At 37.7% G+C, this 23994-nt stretch overlaps 1 protein-coding gene across 1 annotated transcript in view; it reads right to left on the bottom strand.

Annotated features, from left to right (window-relative positions):
* JMY (junction mediating and regulatory protein, p53 cofactor) overlaps nucleotides 1-23994 on the bottom strand; it is a 105407-nt gene that overhangs the window by 31713 nt on the left and 49700 nt on the right. Inside the window, exons 3-4 of the mRNA XM_030323683.1 lie at nucleotides 15395-15545; nucleotides 6699-6868 (exon numbers count right to left, since the gene is read on the bottom strand). Of these exons, the coding sequence (XP_030179543.1) occupies nucleotides 6699-6868; nucleotides 15395-15545 (321 nt within the window). The remainder of the gene's footprint in view (nucleotides 1-6698; nucleotides 6869-15394; nucleotides 15546-23994) is intronic.

The following is a 23994-nucleotide window of genomic DNA, read 5'->3' as shown; positions in this document are numbered from 1 at the left end:
AAGCTTACTAGGAAAAGGAGATTGCAACAGAAATGCTTCAGGAGAACATGAGTAGGACTGAAATCCTTGCGAAGAGATTCTGAATACGGGGTGAAAAAGTTCCAGGACAAGACAAGTTACAATTTTGCCTTTAACACTAGTAGCAAATAAAATATAAGGGGAAAAAAATCACAATTTAAAGTCATTAACAAAAAGATTTCTTTCTAGATCATAGTCATTATACATTATAAGCTATCTCACTACTTTTTAACAAGAGTAGATAAGCATATGCACTTTTAAAATGTCAACAGGGACCAACTAAGCCAAAAAAATTTCATACAGCTGTACTAATAAAAGCGGAGACATTTTGTTTTTCCTTAGAGATTAAAATATACTACTGCTACATATAGCCAGTGTTCTAACAACCAATACAGTCAATCCATAGAATGGGAGCAAATATTTTCAAATTATGTATCTTATAAAAAACTTGTATGTAGAATATATAAAGAAGTCTTTCAACTTAGTAATAAAGAAAACCACAATTTTAAAATGTAAAAGGTATGAACAGATGTTTCTCCAAAGAAGATAAATAAGTAGGGAATAAGCAAATGAAGAGATACTCAATATAAATACCATGAGGGAAATGCATCTAAAAACACAATGAGGGGCGCCTGGGTGGCTCAGTCGGTTAAGCGTCCGACTTCGGCTCAGGTCACGATCTCACTGTCCGTGGGTTTGAGCCCCGCGTCGGGCTCTGTGCTGACTACTCAGAGCCTGGAGCCTGTTTCAGATTCTGTGTCTCCCTCTCTCTCTGACCCTCCCCCGTTCATGCTCTGTCTCTCTCTGTCTCAAAAATAAATAAATGTTAAAAAAAAAATTTTTTTTTTAAATAAAAACACAATGAAATACCACTTCACATTCAACCAAGATGCCATAATAAAAAAGACACATTTTAAGTGTTAATGATTGTGTAGAACAAGATGTGTAGAAATTCTAACTGTTGTACACTGCTGTTGGGAACAGCTGCTTAGGAAAACAGTCTGACAGTTCCTTAAAAAGTTAAACAGTTTTCTCCTAGGGACATACCAAGATAAATGAAAACCCCATACATGACAGGGTTCACAGCAGCATGGTTCATAATAGCTCCAAAAGCAGAAAGAGCCCAAATGTTTATCAACTGATGAATGCACAAAATGTGGTATTAACCATATAAAGATCATTCTATCAAAAAACTAAATTAAGCATGCATGGTTTCCCAAACAAAAACTAAAGCAGTTGTTGACCACACTAAGCCAACCCTGAAAGAAATATTAATAGGGGACTGTGGGTGTGTTGGGGGAGAGGGGCAACAAAGACTAGAAAGGAACAGAAACACCAACTTTACACATAACACAAAGACTCTGAATTCGTATCTATCAATAGTCACTCCAAATGTAAATGGACTACATGCTTCAATCAAAAGACACAGGGTATCAGAATGGATAAATAAAAACAAGACACATCTATATGCTGCCTGTAAGAGACTCATTTTAGACCTAAAGACACCAGAAGATTGAAAGTGAAGGGATAGAGAACTATCTAGCATACTAATGCACATAAAAGCCAGAGTAGCCATACTTATTATCAGACAAACTAGATTTTAAACCAAACCCTGTTAAAAGAGATGAAAAAGAGGCAGTACATCCTAATTAAGGGGTCTATCCAAGAAGAAGATCTAACGATTGTAACTATTTATGCCCCCAATGTGAAACACCTAAATACATAAATAAATTAATAATAAACAAAGAAATTCATTGATAATAATACAAAAGCAGTATGGGACTTTAACACACCATGTACAACAATGGATAGTTCACCTAAGCAGAAAATCAACATGAAAGTAATTGCCTTTTTTTTTTTAGTTGATTTATTTATTTATTTGGGGGGGTGGGGGGAGAGGGAGGGAGGGAGAGAGGGGGGGAGAATGAATGAATATGAATGAGTGGGGGAGGGACAGAGAAACAGGAAAGAGGATCCAAAATGGGCTCAGTGCTGACAGCAGACAGACCGATGGGGGGCTCAAACTCACAAACCAAGAGATCATGACCTGAGCCAAAGGTGGATGCTTAACTGAGTGAGCCACCCAGGGGCCCTGAAACCATGGCTTTGAGTAACACACTGGACCAGATGGAGTTAACATATATTCAGAACATTTCATTCTAAAGCAGCAGAATACATGCTCTTTTTGAGGGCACAAAGAACATCCTTTAAGATCTCCTACTGGGTAACAAGCCCTCAACAAGTACAAAAAGACTGAGACAATACCACACATATTTTCAGACCACAATGATATGAACTTGAAGTCAACCAGAAGAAAAAATTTGGAAAGACCACAAATAACGTGGAGGTTAAAGAACATACTACTAAAGAATTACTAAAGAATGAATGCAGTGGCTCAATCAGTTGAGTGTCGGACTTTGATTCAGGTCACAATCTCACAGTTCGTAAGTTTGAGCCCTGCATGGGGGCTCTCTGCTGTCAATGCAGAGCCCGCCTGGGATCTTCTGTTCCCTCCCACCCCTCTCTCTCTGCTGCTCACCCACTCGCGTACTCTTTCTCTCAAAAGTAAATTAAAAAATTAAAAAAAATATATATATATATGTATATATATATATATTTTACATACGGCCTACTGGTGAAAAGAAACTGACTTCATGTTTTTCCAAAAATGACTTAATGACATAATGTATGATACAATACATTGCTGACAGTGCAGAGCCTACGTGGGATTCTCTCTCTCCTTCTCTCTCTGCCCCTCCCCTGCTTGAGCTCTCTCTCAAAATAAACATTAAGAAAAAGAGCACCAACTGAACAGTTGTGCCTAAACCATGAAATGTCATTATATACCATATAGGACACCATCTTAGGTTTATCCCTAATACAAGCTTTAATCTTCATTCATTTTTAAAACTACAGGTGACCCATTAACAACAAGGAGATTTGCTTCTTCTAATAGTTAGGAAAACTATCAGCAAATGACCATGGTGAATACCCTTTCATAAGAAGCCATCTGTCCCTGATGAACACAGATGCAAAAATCCTCAACAAGATATTAGCCAACCAGATCCAACAATACATTAAAAAAAAATATTAAGCGCAACCAAGTGGGATTTATACCTGGGCAGCAGGGCTGGTTTAGTATCAGCAAAACAATCAATGTGATTAATTCACATCAATAAAAGAAAGAACAAGAACCACATGATCCTCTCAATAGATGCAGAGAAACCATTTAACAAAATACAGTATCCTTGATAAGAACCCTCAAGAAAGAAGGGATAGAAGGAGCATACCTCGAGACCATAAAAACCGTATATGAATAATAAGACCCACCACTAATATCGTCTATAATGGGGAAAAACTGAGTTTTCCCCCTAAGACCAGGAACAAGACAGGGATCTTCACTCTCACCACTGTTATTCAACATAGTATTGAGTGTATTAGCCTCAGCAATCAGACAACACAAAGAAATAAAAGGCATCCAAATCCGCCAGGAGGAGGTCACACTTCACTCTTCGCAGATGACCTAATACTCTATATGGAAAACCCAAAATATTCCACCAAAAAACTGCTAGAACTGATCCATGAATTTAGCAAAGTGACAGGACATAAAATCAACGCACAGAAATTGGCTGCATTCCTATACACCAACAATGAAGCAACAGAAAGAGAAATCAAGGCATTAATCCCATTTAAAATTGTACCAAAACCCATAAAATACCTAGGAATAAATCTAAGCAAAGAGGTAAAAAGTCTTTACACTGAAAACTTATGAAAGAAAGCTTATGAAAGAAATTGAAGAAGACACACACAAAAAAATGCAAAAATATTCCATGCTCCTATCCAGAACAAACACTGTTAAAATGTCAATACTACCCAAAGCAATCTACATATTCAATGCCAATACCTATCAAAATAAGACCAGCATTCTTCACAGAGCTAGAACAAATAATCCTAAAATTTGTACAAATAATCCTAAAATTTGTAAGGAACCAGAAAAGACCCCGAATAGCCAAAGCAATCTTGAAAAAGAAAACCAAAGCAGGAGGCATCACAATCTCTGACTTCAAGCTATACTACAAAGCTGTAATCATCAAGACAGTATGGTACTGGCAAAGAACAAACGCTCAGATCAGTGGAACAGAATAGAGAACCCAGAAAGGGACCCACAAACATATGGCAAACTAATCTTTGACCAAGCAGGAAAGAACATCCAATGGAATAAAGACAGTCTCTTCAGCAAGTGGTCCTGGGAAAACTGGACAGCGACATTCAGAAGAATGAACCTGGACTTTCTTACACTGTACACAAAAATAAACTCAACATGGATGAAAAACCTAAATGTAAGACAGGAAGCCATCAAAATCCTTGAGGAGAGAGCAGGTAAAAACCTCTGACCTTGGCTGCAGCAACTTCTTACTCAACATGTCTCCAGAGGCAAGGGAAATGAAAGCAAAAATGAACTACTGGGACCTCATCAAAATAAAAAAGATTCTCAACAGCAAAGGAAACAAACAGCAAAACTAAAAGGCAACCGACAGAATGGGAGAAGATATTTGCAAATGACATATCACATAAAGGGTTAGTATCCAAAACCTATAAAGAACTTATCAAACTCAACACCCAAAAAACAAATAATCCATGAGGAAATGAGCAAAAGACATGAATAGACACTTCTCCAAAGAAGACATCCAGATGGCCAACCAACACATGAAAAAACGCTCAACATCACTCATCATCAGGGAAATACAAATCAAAACCACAATGAGATACTTTCTCACACCTGTCAGAATGGCTAACATTAACAACTCAAGCAACAACAGATGTTGGTGAGGATGCGGACTAAGAGGATCTCTTTTTGCACTGCTGGTGGGAATGCAAGCTGGTGCAGCCACTCTGGAAAAGAGTATGCAGGTTCCCCCAAAAGACTAAAAATAGAACTACCCTACAACCCAGCAATTGCACTAAGTATTTATCCAAGGGATACAGGTATGCTGTTTCGAAGGGACACATGCACCCCAATGTTTTATAGCAGCACTATCGACAAGAGCCAAAGTATGGAAAGAGCCCAAATGTCCATCCATGGATGAATGGATAAAGATGTGGTATACATATACAGTGGAGTATTACTCGGCGATCATAAAGAATGAAATCTTGCCATTTGCAACTACATGGATGGAACTGGAGGGTATTATGCTAAGTGAAATTAGTCAGAGAAAGACAAATATCATATGACTACACTCATATGAGGACTTTAAGAGACAAAACAGATGAACATAAGGGAAGGGAAACAAAAATAATATAAAAACAGGGAGGGGGGGCGCCTGGGTGGCGCAGTCGGTTAAGCGTCCGACTTCAGCCGGGTCACGATCTCGCGGTCCGTGAGTTCGAGCCCCGCGTCAGGCTCTGGGCTGATGGCTCAGAGCCTGGAGCCTGTTTCCGATTCTGTGTCTCCCTCTCTCTCTGCCCCTCCCCCGTTCATGCTCTGTCTCTCTCTGTCCCACAAATAAATAAACGTTGAAAAAAAAAAAAACAGGGAGGGGGACAAAACATAAGAGACTCTTAAATATGGAGAACAGAAGGTTGTTGGGAGGATTGTGGGAGGGGGTATGGGCTAAATGGGTAAGGGGCATTAAGGAATCTGTTCTGGAAATCATTATTGCACTATATGCTAACTAACTTGGATGTAAATTAAAAAATAAATTTTTAAAAAGGCCATCTGTTCTGGTCAAATTTAATAATGAAGTGTTTAACAGTGTTTAAAGATAATGGCCTCAGAGGTAATAAAAAATAGTATAATTAATGGTTTCAATATTGTCAAGCAAGACTGGGGGGGTGGTTATTCCACATTGCACTGGACAGTATGAGGATACTAAAACCACTGATGAACAGGACAATGATGAAAAAGTAAATTTTAAAAGATCATTTAGATAAATTTTAAATATGTCTATCAGCAACCTTTTCAAGGATTTGTAAAACTAGTCTTTTTTGGGGGGGTGGGGAGGGTTCATGAAGAGGTCTTAAATTAAGTACAGTCAAGAAAACGGACCTCTGTTGAACCTGTTTTGTGTTCAGTAATAAAATGGGAAACTCCAAAAGGTAATGGTTCTGAATTAGGATTTTTCTTTATTGCTCTGGGCAGTGCAACTTTTTAAATAATTGTCAGAGCTTTAAAGGGTGTCTGGTGGCGGTTAAGCATCCGACTCTTGGTTTTACCTCAGGTCACAATCTCACGGTTTCACGAGTTCAACCCCCCATGTCAGGCTGTGTGTTGGCAGCACCAAGCCTGCTTGGGTTCGTCTCCATCTCTCTCCTACCCCAGTTGCAAGGTCTCTGTCTCTCTAAACAAACAAACCTTTTTAGAAGATTTTAAAAAATAACTGTCAGACCTTTGAACCTTACAGTACAAAACATTTAAAAGACAACAATGAAATTCTAATGTCAACTTTTTAAATAGTGTACTGCTGCCTACAGTCACATTGCGATGCTTATGAGAATACCTTATACGTCTCTTACTAGTGGCCAACTCAAATCAGAGGCCCCCATCTTGAGTACCATCTCATGGAAACACTGCAAAATTAACTGCCTACAGAGTCAGAAAATGCCAGTCCTGTACAAATACAAAAATGAAATAGCAAATCTTATCTTCAAATATTATATATTTTTCTGATGGTTTTTCTTACCTCTTCTTTTAGTGCATGTTTCCTCTGTTCCAAACAGATCTCTTTTGCTCTCATCATCTGCAAAGTCTCCTTAGAAACAGCATACTGGAGCTTTTCCATTCGTTCTGCAGCTGCTGCCCACGATGCTTTACCAAATTTCTTCTGATCTGCTCGCATTCGATCGTACACAGCTATTAATAATAATTTTTTAAAGAGACATTAAGACATAAGACAACTTGATACTAAACAATTTGAAAGTTTCAGATTTCACTAACCACACACTTAAACATACAAATCCTACTCCCTTAGGTTTCCTATATAGCGGCTCTAAAACACAACTCAACTGTATCTTAGATTCTAAAATCATCACTAAGAAATCTAAATAATCATCCTCAGAAATTTCTGAAGATAAAACTGATTTGTCAGATTTTAAGACTTTTGTTGAAAATATGTATTTTGAGAGAGAGTAAGCACACAAAAGCAGGGGAAAGTGGGGGGGGGGGGGAGAGAAGAGGAGAGAATATTAATCCCAAGCAGGTGCTGCACTGTCAGCAGGGAGCTGGGTATGGGGCTCAATCCCATGAACTGTTGAGATAATGACCTGAGCAGAAATCAAGAGTCGGACGCTTAACCCAATGTGCCACTCGGGGACCCTGATTTTCAAACTTTTAAGAATATTCTTCCATATGCTTAGTGTCATTAAATTCTAAGTTTTTATACTTTATTCTACAAAGGTTTATACTTTTTCCTGGGTATGCTAATTGAAATCAGTCATAACTATTTAAGATTATTTATTTAAATCCATGTGTTAAATTTGATCATTCTGAGTCCTCCAAAAATACAATGATCTGATGGAGCAAAAAACAAATCCTAGATGTTATCAGGGAGCTTACTCAGAGGTTAGAGCTGGAACGGCACAATCAAGACTCAAAGAAAACATCTAGTTTCATCTTCCACCTCCCCCAAAAAGAAAAAAGAACTTTTTATTTACAACAACAGAGCCCTATGTCAAGAGATACTTCTTGACATCAAACAGCTAGTATCTTCTAGTTAAAGAAGTTTACCACTAATAATATAGTACAGTAGTGGCTTATCCTGGGTCCTTACGCAATAAAACCATCCTTATGCCCACCCACTTTAACAGGTCAGAGATACACTCGTTATAAAAGAGGTAGGCAATGTCATTAGTACTGAACATCATCTTTAAGTCAGTACACACTGATTAGTAGTATCTTTTATATGTCCAGAGGTAAATGATAATTAATTTTGTACTACCACTGTGTTCTAACCATCTTGTGCAAGGAAGTATATCTCAGTTATCTTTGCCTCAGAGTTTTATGAAATCTTAAAAAAATGTTTTTTCCAGTAACACAAGTACATACGTAAAACTTAAAACTTTACAGGCAGGGTTATAACTAACAAGAGCAGTTTCTCAGGCTCAGCTCTTCCCTACCCCCTAGTCTCAATGCCCAATGCTTTTAATTGTTTCTGGTGGTTATTTCAATAAAAAAAAAAAAAAAATACTGCTCTTTATCAATTTACAATTAAAAACTATCTTTTGAGTTCCTATTAGATAAGAAATTTTGCTGACTTATAATCTCCTCTGAATATAGTTAAATCAATTATTTTGATTTCTGTTTTCCTGTGGCCTTCGAGCGCTAACACAAAAGGGTTAATTTTTTAGTGCATAACTTTGCTCTGAATCTCAGTTTTAGGCGAACAAGTAAAATCTATTCATGTTGGCTGAACAAATGATTCTGCAATTTTAAATTTCTGCCCATCTTTTAAAACTGTATTTTAATATTTCTGCAACTATAAGATCAATACAGTAGTACAATGTAGGGAGGAAAAAGGATTTGAAGTGAAGTAATTTTTTTTTTTTAAACATTTTTTTTTTCCAACGTTTATTTTTTTGGGGACAGAGAGAGACAGAGCATGAACGGGGGAGGGGCAGAGAGAGAGGGAGACACAGAATCGGAAACAGGCTCCAGGCTCTGAGCCATCAGCCCAGAGCCTGACGCGGGGCTCGAACTCACAGACCGCGAGATCGTGACCTGGCTGAAGTCGGACGCTTAACCGACTGCGCCACCCAGGCGCCCCTGAAGTGAAGTAATTTTGAGTTAAATTCCCAATTCTACCTATAACTGACACATAACTTTTGGCAAGAAACTTAATTGTTCTTGGGTTCAATTCCATTGAGTTAGAAAAGGAAATATCGTACCTAAGTCTAAAAGCCTTTGTGGGAATTGAGAGAATGACAGTTACTTAAATGTCTCTTCCACTTCACATGGCACCATCACTTCCTCCCTACTTTAGTCTGAGGGGTAGCTCCCTGTCCTAATTCAGTCTCATGTTTTACCTACCACAACAGCTAGTCAATAACTTAGTCTTCTAATACCTTGACTAGAACATAGTCTTACATCTCACTGTTAACTCACTTCATTTAGAATTATTCTCCAACAGCTCAGAAATATGACAGTAATAAAGAAAATTGTGAATGTACGATGTTTGCAATACCCCTAGAACAGTATAGGATATCTCTACAACAGATTCTTCTCTCCCTATGATGACAAGAATAAAGATTCTTGCTAAGGAGACCATTTACATTATCAGAATAACAACTCTATTATAATGGTCTACGAAGATCAGTCAATGTAAAAAAAAAAAAAAGGCTCTGAAGGCAATGCAGTTCTGGTATTCACAAAGTATCATGTTAAATCTGTAAGAAAAAAAAAGTTTAATGTGCTAACATGTATACTTGTCAGGAATGAGCCAATTTAAGATGTTTTTAAAAGCTGAGCAGAAATTGGAGTGCCTGGGTGGCTCAGTCAGTTAAGCATCCGACTTTGGCTCAGGTCATGATCTCACCGTTCATGAGTTCAATCCCCACCATCAGGCTCTGTGCAGACAGCTCAGAGCCTGGAGCCTGTTTCGGATTCTGTGTCTCCCTCTCCCTCTGCCCCTCCCCTACTTCTGCACTATCTCTCTCTCAGAAAAATAAACATTAAACAAAAAGCTTGGGGCGCCTGGATGGCTCAGTCAATTGAACGTCCGACTTCAGCTCAGGTCATGATCTCTCAGTTCATAGGTTTGAGCCCCACGTCGGACTCCGTGATGACAGCACAGAGCCTGGAACCTGCTTCGGATTCGGTCTCCTTCTCTCTCTACCCCTCCCCCAGTCGTGCACTGTCTCACTCTCTCAAAAATAAACAAACGTAAAAAAAAAAAAACTAAAAAAAAAGCTAAGCAAGAATATATCAAAATTAGGTTACATGTGGCTCTGTATAAGAAAGAAAAGAAGGGGCTGTTTTACTCTTCCTCCAAAAAGAGAAATTAGAAAGTTAACCTTCTTTTTGGAAACAAAGGAGGACTTTTACTCTCAGCAGCATAAAGCCAAAGAGAGATCTTCACTTCGTTTCTCTAACAGGGGAAAGGAAACACACTCATGAAAGGAAAATTAAAAGTCCAAGCAAATATGTGTTTAGGTTCAAGGGCTTCCTGCTAGGATAAAGTCACCAGAATTGAGGTGTAAAGAAGGCTACAGTGACTCTGATGAATTATTTGAAATCCTAGAATGATGTTAATCATATGTAAAAAATGTTCTGATTAAAACTGGAGAAGCACAGTATAAAGAACAATCATCAAAACTGTAAAGAACCAGAACCCACAAACTATAGGCCATATATGAGAACATATAATCATTGCAATTATGTAACAAACCATATATTAAAAAACTGATAGGCACACAAAGTGGCTGCAGAGGCAGTAGGATTACAGATGTGTGTGTGGGGGGGGGGTTCCCCTCTCATATTCTAAATTTTCTGTAATGATTATATATTTTTAGCATAATGCAAACTTTTTTTAAATATTAAAAAGTGCATCTAGAAAGCAGACTCCAAGCCAAATAGTATACATACAACTATTTCATATAGTTTACAGTAGGAAATGACATCTTTAAACATTTAAAGGAGCTACCATTAACGTTTTAATGTACTGTTCTCTTAATTTTGTAAAATTAAAATTTTAGTTTTTATAATTATCTTAATGCTCTAAGTTAAATACTCAGGAGTGGGACTGCTGGGTTATATGGTAAGCATATCTTTAACTTATATAAGAAACTGCATTCACTTTGCAGATTGCCTGTACAATTTTGCATTACCACCAGCAATAAAGGAAGGGTTCTTGTTACTCTGCATCCTTTTCTGCTTTTGGTATTGTCAGTATTTTTTATTTTAGACATTCTTTTTTTTTTTTTGAAGCTTTTTTTTTTTCAACGTTTATTTATTTTTTGGGGGGACAGAGAGAGACAGAGCATGAACGGGGGAGGGGCAGAGAGACAGGGAGACACAGAATCGGAAACAGGCTCCAGGCTCTGAGCCATCAGCCCAGAGCCTGACACGGGGCTTGAACTCACGGACCGCGAGATCGTGACCTGGCTGAAGTCGGACGCTCAACCGACTGTGCCACCCAGGCGCCCCTTATTTTAGACATTCTAATAGGTGTGTATTGGTATCTCACTGTGGTTTTAATTTGCATTATACTAATGACAAATAGCCTTGGACATATTTTAAGTGCTTCTTTGCCATCTTTATCCTCTGTTCAAGTCCTTTCCACAGTTATTAACTGAACTGTTTTCTTATTGTTTAGTTTTAAGAGTTCTTTATATAGTCTGGATACAAGTTCTTTGTCAAATGTTATTTGCAAATATTTTCTCTCGAATACTATCTTTTCATTCTCTTGGTAGTACCTGCCAGAGTAAAAGTTTCTAACTTTGGTGAAATTCATTTTATCAATTTTTTCTTTTATGGTTCATACTCCTCAATTACTTTAACAGTTTGTATTTGTAGTGCCACTGCTACAAACTCTGCCTAACTCTCTAGGTTACTAAGTTTTTTTCTTAGTTTTCTTCTGGAAGTTTCACAGTTTTCATTTAGATCTATTTTGAGTTCATTTTTGTACAAGGTGTGAGGTTTTGGTCAAGGTTCATGTTTCTACAAGTGGACGGCCAAGTGTTCCAATACCACTTATTGTTTCCCACTGAATTGTTTTATCAAAGAGTAAATGTCCACGTATTGTGCATTTATTTCTTATTCTCCATTCTATTCCATTGATATACATGTCTATCTCTTCCATTAATACCATACCACAGTAGCTCTATAATTTGTAAAGTCAGGTAATGTGATTTTGCTTGTGGTTTTCTTTTTTCCTAAACTGCTTTATGTATTTCAGCTCCTCTATTCCCTTTCATGTACATTACAATTAGCTGGTTTATGTTTATAAGAAAAAGTCCCGTTGGTATTTCCATAGGTACTATAGGTGTCTATACATCACTTTGGGGAGAACGGAGATCATTACTATGTTGGATATTCCAATATGTGAACACAACATGTCTATCCATTTACTTATGATAAAGAAATCAAAGACCTGTTATGTAATTGTAAGCATTCAAATTCTGTACATGTTTTGGTAGAAAGTCACTTGTTTAAAGAGTTTTAAAAAATAGATTCCATACAGTTTTCGACATAAACAATATTAACTAAAATGGGGACAATTTTATTTTTCTTGCCATATTACAACTAATATTATATTATGTTGAACAGGGGTGGTGTTAAGAGTAAACATCCTTGACTTTGTACCTATTTTAAAATGGGGGAAACAATTCGGCCCTTCATTAAATGTGATGTTGGCTACACGGTTTTTGCAGATGCCTTTTATCGAGTTATGGAAGTTCCTTTTCTATTCCTAGCTTGCTGAGTGTTTTCAACATACAGGATGTTCTATTTTGTCAAATGCTTTTTCGGCATCTATTGATATGACTGACCATGCAAGTTTTTTGAAAAGACTAAAGCTTCTCAACCTCAACACTTGTGACATTGTGTGCCACAAAATTCTTTGTGGTAGGTTGGGCCGTCCTGTATAACATAGGATGTTTAACATAATCTATGGCCTCTGCTAGATACTAGTTAACACCCTGTGTAGCTATGACAACCAAAAAGGTCTCCAGAGACTGCCAAATGTCCTTTTGTGATACATTTATCTCTAGTTAAAAACCACAGCTTTAACCTTCAATTTGGTGGATTACATTGATTGATGTTCAAATACTGAATCAAGAAAAATCCTACTTGGTCACAAAGGTTAATTTCTTTAAAAATTTGTACAATACTTTAAGTTTGCCAATATGTATGCAGGATGCTGATCTGTAGGGTTTTTTAATACTGTCTTTATGTAGTTTAGGATTTAGGATATTGCTGATCTCAGTCATATAAATTCGAAGTATTCCTTCCTCTTCTGTATTTTTGGAAGATCTTGTGTGAAGCTGGTCCTACTATTCAAATGTGGTAAAAATTTGCCAGTGTACCTCTTTAGGCCTAGAGAATTCTTTTTCTAAAAGTTTTAACTACAAATCCGATTTCTTTAATAGTTATAGGGATATTCAGGTTATTGATTTCATCTTGAATTGATAATTTTATCTTCCTACAAAAAATTGTTGCATTGGACGGTGGGGGCGGGTCCTGTGTGGTTCAGTCAGTTAAGCATCTCACTTTGGCCCAGGTCATGATCTCACAGTTGGTGGGTTCAAGCCCTGTGTTGGGCTCTGTGCTGACAGCTCAGAGTCTGGAGCCTGCTTCGGATTCTGTGTCTCCCTCTCTTTCTGTCCCTCCCCTGCTGGCACTCTGTCTCTCAAAAATAAATGAACATTAAAAAAAAAAGAAGAAGAAATTGTGGCACTGAATCAGGTTTGCTGGATTTGAATGCACAGAGTTGTTGGCAATATTCCCTTATTATCTTTTTGGGCAAGGAGCACCTGCCTGGGTGGCTTAGTTGGTTGAACACCCGACTTGCGCTCAGGTCATGATCTTGCAGTTTTTGAGTTTGAGCCCTGTGTCTCACTCAGAGCCTGGAGTCTGCTTCAAATTCTGTGCCCTTCTCTCTCTCCCTGCCCTTCTCCCTTTTGCTCTCTCAAAAATTAAAATTAAAAAAAAATTTTCAATAAAACACCCAGAAGTGAACTGAGAATTGTGTAGAATCTAAATTAAAAAAAATATATATATATATGAAACTCTCCCGAAGAAAACAAAAGATGTAAATAAAATGGCAAGATATACAAACTATATGATTTTTTTCAATCATATTAACATAAAAATAAAGCATTTACTCTTCTCATTAATATTAAAATCCTCTTGTCAAATTCTACAATATTACAGTTCTTATCAGAATTACATTAATTTTGGGGTGCCTGGTTGGCTCAGTCAGTTAAGCATCCAAGCCTTGATTTCGGTTCAGGCCATGATCTCATGGTTTGTGAGATGGAGCCCTGCGCAGAGCCAGCTGGGAATTCTCTCTCCCTCTCTCTCTGACTCTCCTCTACTCATGTGTACTCTCTCAATCTCTCTCTCAAAATAAATTTAAAAAACATTAAAAAAATAAAATAGGGGCACCTGGGTGGCTCAGTCAGTTAAACATCCTACTTTGGCTCAGGTCATGATCTCACAGTTCGTGGTTTCCAGCCCTGCATCAAGCTCTGTGCTGACGGTTCAGAGCCTGGAGCCTGCTTCAGATTACGTGTCTCCCTCTCTTTCTGCCCATCCCCCACTCATGCCCTGTCTCTCAAAAATAAATGAATGTTAAAAATAATTATAAATAAAATAAATAAAAGCTGGTGGTGTTTACAAATATAATTTGTATACAAAAAGTTAAAATTTAGGAATACTTATAACAGATGTCTTTTGAGTTAACATATAACATAAATGAAAATATCAATGAATATAAGAACCTCTTATTCATCAATAGAAAAAACAGCATATAAAAATAAGCAAATGTATGACTAATTGGAAATAAAGGATATGAAAATACCATTTATTACATGAAAACAAAAAAGATCAACTTAGTAATAATCAAGGAAATGCAAAATTTAAAAACACAATACTATTTTTCACCTAGCAAACTATTTTGTGTATGTGTGTTAGTGACAATGTCAAATGATTCTGAAAAACCAAGGAAAGCATTCTCCTTTGGCACAGTGGCATTCTGAAGGAATAAGCTGCTTCAAATAAACCTTTTAAGCAAGTGTGGATTTGCTGAAGGAATAACCTAAAAGCTAAACTGTGTTAACGTCAGGTAAAAAATTAAAACAGCAAATAGCAGTGGTTTTAAACAGCTATTGAAGGATTTCTGTGGCCCCGTGGAAGGAAGCGGGAAGAAATGGACCTTGACAGACCTTGCCCTATGTATCTCTTCATTTGGCTTGTCTTGATTTGTATCCTTTAAAAATAGTAATTTTTTGTGCTTTCCTGAGTTCTGTGAGTCATTGTAACAAATTATCAAACCTAAAAAGGCTGTATGAACCCCCAAATTTGTAGCAGTTGGTGAGAAGTGCAGATGACCTGGGAATCCTCTAAAATTCCAAGTTGTATCTTCAATGGGGGCAGTCTTGTTGGGAACTCTGCCTTTAAGCTGTGGGGTCTGTAATTTGTTAGTCAGAATTGAATTATGCTATAATAATACCCCATTACTATTTTTTCAGGTGGAGTATATGTAAACACATGCCCCAAAAAGAATGAAAACACATACCTTAATTTCTTGATAGTAATCTTTTTCAATGGCAAGACTATGAATGGTCTTTATACACTTTTCTACAAACCTGCTGCAAACATAAAATATTTAAACCACTCCTTTCCAAAAATATCTAACAAGGATAACTTTACTAGGAAACTCACCTTTTTGTGCTTTAGCTGTTATTTCAAAATATTTGACAGTAAGATCCTGAATAGACAAAACAGCCATATGAGCTTTTCGCTGCCAATCAGCATCTTCTTTTTGTAGACTTTCAATTCTTCGGGGACCCAGATAGTCATTCTCCATAGAAATCTTTAGAGGAAAAAAAGAAAAATTACGAAGTCTATTTCTTTATTCACTCCTTAAACATTTACTGAATATTTAGACATCAGGCATTGTGCCTGGTGCCAAAACAAAGAATGCTTGTATTTTCTTGCTCTAGAGTATAAGCTATTAATTTACAAAACAATTAACCCATTATGTTAAAGACATATTTTTTTAAATGTTTATTTATTTTGAGAGAGAGTGAGAGCAGGGGAGGAACAGAGAAAGAATCCCAAGCAGGCTCTGCACTGTCACCACAGAGCCTGGTGCAGAGCTTAACCCACAAACCACGAGATCATGACCTGAGCTGAAACCAAGAGTCGGATGCTTAACAGACTGACCCACCCAGGTGCCCCTAAAGATATTTAATACAGAAATTTGTTTCCCATTCCTCTTTATCTTCTTTTTCATCCTTCCCCTCCTCCAAATATAAGCAAAGGACATACAGCAAATGTTAAGATGTTATTTTTGGGTGCTGAGATAACAAGAAATGTATTACCTCCTTTATGATAGTTGCATTTTCAGGTTAAGAATTATTTGTGCCTCTAGGGGTGCCTGGGTGGCTCAGTCCGTTAAGCGGCCAACTTCGGCTCAGGTCATGATCTCACAGTTCATGGGTTCAAGCCCTGTGTTGGGCTCTGTGATGACAGCTCAGAGACTGGAGCCTGCTTCGGATTCTGTGTGTGTGTGTGTGTGTGTGTCTGTCTGTCTCTCTCTCTCTCTCTCTCTCTCTCTCTCTCTCCCCCTGCCCCATTCATAGTCTCTCTCTCTCTCTCTCTCTCAAAGGTGAATAAATGCTAAAAAAATTTTAAAGAATTATTTGTGCCACCAAAATACTTATAACTGATATAAAGAAATAAAATAATTGAAAACTCAACTTGTTAAGACTGATAATAAATAAAAAATCAGTCCATCTATCTACTAACAATCTCTGGTCAGAAGCAATAGACAAAAATTCACTACTGCTTGCAAGAGTTACAACTAAAACAAAAAGACAAAGAAGAGTTGAAAATCGAATTATGGACAGGGAGGTACCAGATGAGCACTAAAGTAAAATCACACAAGTGACAGTGCTCTCCATCCTGCTTTATCATACAGTGAAAAAAGACCGTTTAAAAAATTAAATTGGGGGGGGGGGCGGTGAGGGTCATCTCGGTAGCTCCGTTGGTTAAGCGTCCAACTTTGGCTCAGGTCCTATCTTACAGTTTGTGGGTTCGAGCCCCACAGTGGGCTCTGCGCTGACCGAGCGGATTCTGCTTGGGACTCTCTTTCTCTCCCTGCACCACCCCCTTTCAAAATAAACTTAAAAAAATTAAATGAGAAATTAACACCTTACTAGGATGATGAAAAAAACAGACAAAGATATAAACTCATCCCTGGCACAATTCTGAAAAACTAATCAACTATCATGAGCCACCAAAAAATTTGTTTAAAAAATTCAGAAGTAGCATAATACAAGCCATATTCTCTAAATGGTGCAATAAACAAATTAAAATAATAGCCTAAAGCCAAAATAAAATTTTAATCACCAGGAAATTTAACCTACAGGAAGGTTAACATTTGGTTTTACTCTTGAATAGAGGCGGAAATATATGAAAGAGCACATAATATAGAGCCCAGCACACACTGAGTAATGTATTAGCAGTGTTATGAATGGACAATGGCAAGCCACAAGGAGGGATCAAGAATGACTAGGGAAAAAAATTTTCATGTGGAACTGCCACTTCCTCAAAAAGTGAACAATGGAGGACTGGCTGGTTTCAAAGGAGAGCAGATCAAGCATTTGATTTTACATATGTTAAGTTTGATTTTGCAAAGGTCATGGCTAGAAATATAAATTTGACAGATGATATTTATAGCCATGAGAGTGAATGAGGTTATCTAATGAAGTCAGGAGAAAAAGGCTCATGATGGAGCCCTAAGGAATTCCAACATTGTGAAACTGGGGGAACAACATACAGAAACCAAGCCAGAGGAAGTGGGGACACCAGGAAAAGTATGGACTCACATAACAGAAATTAACCTTGTGCAGCACCACTTGGGGGTCAAGTAGGGTGACAACTAGTATCCCAGATCTAACAGCATTAAGATCACTGAACTTAGCAACATCGGTTCTGAAGTATAGACAAACATCCTTTGCCTATTAACTCCCATCACATCCTCAGATCTCAGTTCTGGACATAAAGCTACTAGTTCATGAACTCTTCCCTGACTCCCCCCATCATAACCTTTTCAGTGCAACACATTTAACTTTCTTTCTTTCATAGCATTTACCATAATCATACTTTATATGATTTCATGAGCTTTAAATATTGTTTTTTATTATTTTTTAAATGTTTATTTACCTTTGAGAGAAAGAGGGACACAGCGCAAGGCGGGGAGGGTTGGAGAGAGAGGGAGACACAGAATCTAAAGAAAGCTCCAGCCTCTGAGCTGTCAGCACAGAGCCCAATGTGAGGCTCGAACTCACATCTGCGAGATCATGACCTGAGCTGAAGTCGGGCGCTTGACTGACTGAGCCACCCAGGCACCTCCTGTGAACTTTAAATATTAACTGCTTCCCCCTTTCAAAGTTCCATGAGGGCAGAGAATACATTTTGTGTGTGGGGGGGGGGGTAATTAGGTTTTTTAATTTTTTTGCTTTTCACTAGCACAATGCCAGGCACAATCCAGGCAATCAAATGGATGAGTAAATTAAAAATTCACTCTACACCTGTTTTTGATGAGGAGAGAGATGTAGAAGTGTGTATAAATAAATACTCCTTTGACTGATTTGTCTGAGTAAACGGAAAAAAGGGTGGTGCTAGAAGAAGTAAAAGCTTAAGGGTAGACCCTTTGCTTTTTGTTTTCTCTAATGAGAGATCACGGATGAGTAGTGACAACAAATATCCAGCAGAGGAAAAACAAAGATACCAGGGGGGAAATGGGGCTAATTATAGAACATGGGAAAGGACAGGATTCCGAGTACTGGTGTAGTGATTTGCTCTTGGTAAATGTAGGGGTAGTTCCTCCATGGACATAAAGGAAGGCGGGTTTCGGATTTGGTAGAAGGATGAGGAGGAACTCCTGTTTGATTACCTCAATTTTCCCCTGTGAAGAAAGAATCCAGAAAATAGGTTGGTACAGGAGAGGGGAGGAGAAAAGATACAACTTGGCTGCTTTTAGATAGTAGGATTTAGAAAGACTCAGTAAGTAAATATTTTTTAAAAAGTAGCCAGGGTTAGTGTGGTCATGGTGAAACAGGCAGAAACTCACATACTGCTGGTAGAACTATAAGCTCATGAAAAACTTTTCTGGGAAGTGTTTTATGATACCATACTCATGGACAGTATTTTTTAAAATACCATTTTCTTACCTATTTAAGAAAATGTCTTCAAAGAATAATAACCAAAAATGTTAATTGCAGTGCTGTTCAAAATAAAAAAATGTGTTCCAAATATCTAATAATAGAGAATGTTACTTATGATACACCTATAAAACACAATTATGTACAAAAATGCTTATGAAGTTTTTAATAAAGGAAAATGAATGTTTTAATATTAAGTCAAATCAAATCAGACATAATTTCAACTACATAAAATAATGTCCAGAAAAAAAAGAGAAAATATGTAGAATGTATTACTGATATCTTTTGTCTGATTATGGGTGACTATTTTTCTTCCTGTTTAGAATTTGTACTTTCCAAATCTTTATTGTATCTGTGTTGCTTTTACAATCATAAACTAAAAAAAAATGCTTTATCTCTTCTTGGGTTCAAAACCATACCAACTAGACAAGCTGAAGATTTGTATCCCAGAGGTTTCCTACTTCTGGCCAAGCAAACAATGAGCTCCTGTTTTCATATATGAGGACCAGCAAGAGGCAAAATTCTAAGACTTACCTCTTTTTTCCAGTGTGTGTAGGAGGGAGGGGAAGTGGAGATATGATCAGAACCTAAATGTCTTCCTTAATAGTTGGAAAACAGAATTTTGTGAGCTCCATTTCTGGAACTACAAAAACAGTGCCAAGTAAAGACAATTAACTCAGTAGCAAAAGTTTAGATTCTTGATACTGGATTCCCTACTCACCTGGACTCGATTTTTTAAACTCGCAGAAAATGATTACTCTATCTCCAATCACATACTGCTAAAGTTAAACATATATGATACTACTGGATATGGTTTTTTTTTTTTTTTTTTTAGACTTTACTATGGCTAATATTTGGATTCATTCAATTATCTAACTTGAATAAAGAACCCACTGTACTGGGTGCTTCAGGGGAAATACTGTGAGGCACACAATCTCCTCCTAAGAAACTGAACAATCTAATTGGAGGGTGGGGTAAGCAAAGATATCTGTGATGTAGAGATCTGTCTTCAAATTAGCAGACCTAGGTCTGCTATTTATTAAGTGGGAGACCTTTGACAAAATCACTTAACATTCAATTATTCCTTCAAAATGATGACATGCTGTTTTCCCAGTGCCAGCATCGTACCAGACACTAGGGACAGCAATATGTATTCAGCCTAGTTGAAGACAGAGGAACCGCAATAAAGAATTACAACAGAGTATGAAAAAATATCATGATCAAGTATACCTAAGATACCATGGCAAGCACCAGCTGTGCAGGGTGCAGTACTGAGTCTGGGAACAAAATTTCTAAAGGGAATGATAAGTAAATTCTTAACAAATAAGTAGAATTTTATCCAAGTATCAAAAATGGTGAAGGATGTCTCTGAAAAAGAATAAAGGTATTTAAGACCTTTAAGAAAAATCAAAGGTTTGGAGGAAGAGAACTCATTTAGCTGTTTAGATCAGGATATACTTTACTGAGGTTCAAAACTACAGAGGGCTTTTTGAAAGAGGGGTATGATTTTGAGAGATACATATGGAATATATATACAGAAAGAGAACCACCCAAAAGGCCTACTGGAGGCAAGAATTAATCTCAGCAGAAGCCTAGAGGCAGTTTAAGTTCAGTGTATGGTCACAGACAGTCCAGCATGGTTGCAGTTTAGGTAAAATAGATAAAAATAATGGGAGATATGAATAGTGAAGGAGGCTGTGATCACTATTAGGGGGTCTTTAAATTTAAATGTCAGGCAAAGGAGTTTATAGGTGGTTTGACAGGCTAAAGGAAACCACTGTGGGATTCTTAGCAGTAAGTGGTATATTTAGACATTAGCTCACGTAAAAGGCCCCCAAAAGGGGCACCTGGGTAGCTCAGTAGGTTAAGCACCCAACTCTGGATTTTGGCTCAGGTCATGATCTCACAGTTCATGGGATCAAGCCCTACATCGGGCTCTCAGCTGACAGCACAGAGTCTGTCTGAGATTCTCTCTGCCCTCCCTGCCCCCCCCCTCGTTGGCATGGGGGCACACACTCTCCCTCAAAAATAATTTAAATAATTAACTTAAGGGGGGAACCAGAAGACTTGTTATATATCCAACAAAAACATCAAGGTTTGTGCTTTGTTACAATTACCTCTGATTTTTAAACACTCAAAAGGCTTAAGATTTACATTCACAAGATTGGAATAGAGATTTAATATGTTGAATACTGCAGCCAAATTTTTAACGTTTACTCAGTACAATACGTTGGAAGTCCTTTTCTCTCTCTTTTTTTTTTTTTTTTTTAGTTTATTTTAATGTTTATTTTTGAAGGAGAGAGAGCAAGCACAATCAGGGGAGGGTAGAGAGAGAGGGAAACACAGAATCCGAAAGGCTCCAGGATTTGAGCTGTCAGCACAGAGCCTGACATGGGGCTCAAACTCACAAACCTGTGAGATCATGGCCTGAGCTGAAGTTGGATGATTAACCAACTGAGCCACCCAGGCTCCCCTAGAAATTCTCTTCAAAGACATGATTAAACTTTGTGCCCTTTAAAGGACTTGGTTTATTGTACCCAAGGCCATGCTAGGTTACTAGGTTTTTTTTTTTTCTAACTTTAAAAGTTTGAAGATGTATGTAAATTCTTGTCTATCAGTTCCCAAGTTCATCCTTATGCCTTTTGATGCTGGGGTTAGGGCTCTGTAAACCACATTTAAGCCTTGTCAATACAAAGGGTTTAAGGAGGGAGAAGACATATGCTTCTTCCTACATGTATCACTTGACTTTCTTGTTTGCTACTCCCCTGAGTATCACCACTGACTCACATCTTCATTCCAGCATCTGCAATTACTTCCTGAAGCAGTTAACAGAATCCAGTTTATAGTTTCTCACCCTTAGTAGAACTAGCCTCACTTTGTGGCCCCTAAGGCCATCCAGCACCAGCCTACCCTGTTCTTAGAAATATGGGTCTCTCCACTGAGCTCAGACACATGAGCACTTGACAAACAATGCTGCCTACCCCAGACTTCAACTCCACACAGTCCATTTTCCGTGCTAAAGTTAAAACTACCATCTCTTTCCTGTGTGCCGAAGCCACGAGTAGTGGCTGTTTTTGCAACTGTTAGCTCTCATATTTTAGAGTTATATTCTTAACTATCTGGGTAACAACTTTATACCAAGTTAACAATTATTCATATTAAGTTCCCTCTGCTGAAATAACTGGCATACTTTTCCAATCAAACCCCTAAAGACACAGCTATGGGATAGAAATTTAATAAATAGAACAGTGTTCAAATTTTAAAAATCTCAGATTAAACAGAAATCCTTTTCACTTGCATTGCTAAATACCATACAGAAGTGAGGAAACTTGCATTACAGCTTTTTAAAGAGAAAAAAAATTTAAAAATCTGGTGGTAATTATTTGAAGACAACTTGTGCTTTGTTGAATTATCTTTACCTTCACTGTACAGGTATATTCAAATATACACAACACAAACACGTTCACTATGCTTCTTTAATGCTGTTTAAAGGACTTCTGAAACTCAGTAGTTAATGCTGCAGACTTTTTAAAAGTATTATTATAGTTTATTGTACTGAAGACATTAAGCCAGGATACTAAGTTCTTTTCCTAACTTGGCAAGTTTGAAAATGTACGGCATTGGTCAGCTGAATCATGCGTTAAAAACAATGACATCTCTATTTTCAATTTCAGAGCTAGAAAGAAAACAGTGCCTGTTTTTAAAATGGAAAAAAAGTATGCGTCAGTTTAGGTAGCTATAGTGAGACTAATTTATAAATACAAATTTCTTGGTATCAATTACTTATTATGAAGTGCATCACTTCCTTGGATACTGGGTTTTATATGAGAAACTTAAGTGGTATTCTTGTCCACTGCTGGATTAGTGACTCAAGAAGAGGGGGAAAAGAAAAAAAAAATCTCCAATTCTCAGATGAAACAGATGCCAAGATCAACCTGTATAAATACTGATGTAGTAGTACCTTTAACACAAATTTTCCAGGCCCAGGAATCATGTGAATGTGACTAAGATTAACAAAATGAGGGGAACCTGGGTGGCTCAGTCGGTTAAGGGTCCGACCTCAGCTCAGAGCATGATCTCATGGTTCAAGCCCCACATCAGGCTCTGAGCTGACAGCTCGGAGCCTGCTTCAGATTCTATGGTTCCATTTCTCTCTGCCCCTCCCCTGCTCTTGCTTTCTCTCTCAAAGATAAAAAAGCACTAAAAAAAATTTTTTTTAATTAAAAAAAAAAAACTTTTCAAATGAGATTAGATTTGGAAGCATCTGCTCATGTATTTTTATATACAAAGTAAATACTAAATGTAACATTCTCAGGGACAAGCATGAAATGATAGTTTTAAGGTGAGAAAATTAAAAGCAAAGAAGAGAAAGAGAAAGTAGCTCAGGTAAGAGATAAGTACCCTAATGCACATTGATGGCACTATATAGTTCACAGTTGGCATGCTTACAGTATATAGTTGTCCAATAGTGTAAAAACTGAACCCTGCGCAAAGCACCCAGTCAAGGGGGCACAGAGTGGTGACTCAAATTTAGTGCATCTTTTTGCCAAGCCATATACTGCTGCATATGCCCAGAAGAGGGCCCTTTTCTAACTTGTCTGCTAGAATATGGGCTGGGGAATGTGTATCTATTTTACATGAAGACACCTACAGATTTGCTTGGTCCTGGGGGAAAGGAAAGGGAGGAAGAGCACATTTAAGATACACGTAGGAGACAATTGGCAAAACAAAGTGCCTGGCTACAAAGGGGAGAGAAGCATGCAGGATGCCTTCAAGATCCTAGTTTATTTACTTTCAGCAAGTATTAAAAGTAAGCTGGCCAAGGGGCGCCTGGGTGGCTCAGTTGGTTGAGGATTTGACTTTAGCTCAAGTCATGATCTTACTACTCATGAGTTCAAGCCCTGCCGTCAGGCTCTGTGCTGACAGCTCACAGCTAGGAGCCTAGAGCCTGCTTCAGAGTCTGTGTCTCTCTGCCCCTCCCCCACCCCTGCTCATGTGCACTGGTGCTGTCAAATATAAACATTAAAAAATATATAAAAATAAAAGTTGGCCAATGTGTTTGAAGTGCTTTTAGCTAACTCACAAAGACAA

This window comes from Lynx canadensis, chromosome A1, assembly GCF_007474595.2.
Source record: "Lynx canadensis isolate LIC74 chromosome A1, mLynCan4.pri.v2, whole genome shotgun sequence".
Classification (NCBI taxonomy): domain Eukaryota; kingdom Metazoa; phylum Chordata; class Mammalia; order Carnivora; family Felidae; genus Lynx; species Lynx canadensis.
This window is presented reverse-complemented; position numbering and strand designations above follow the sequence as displayed.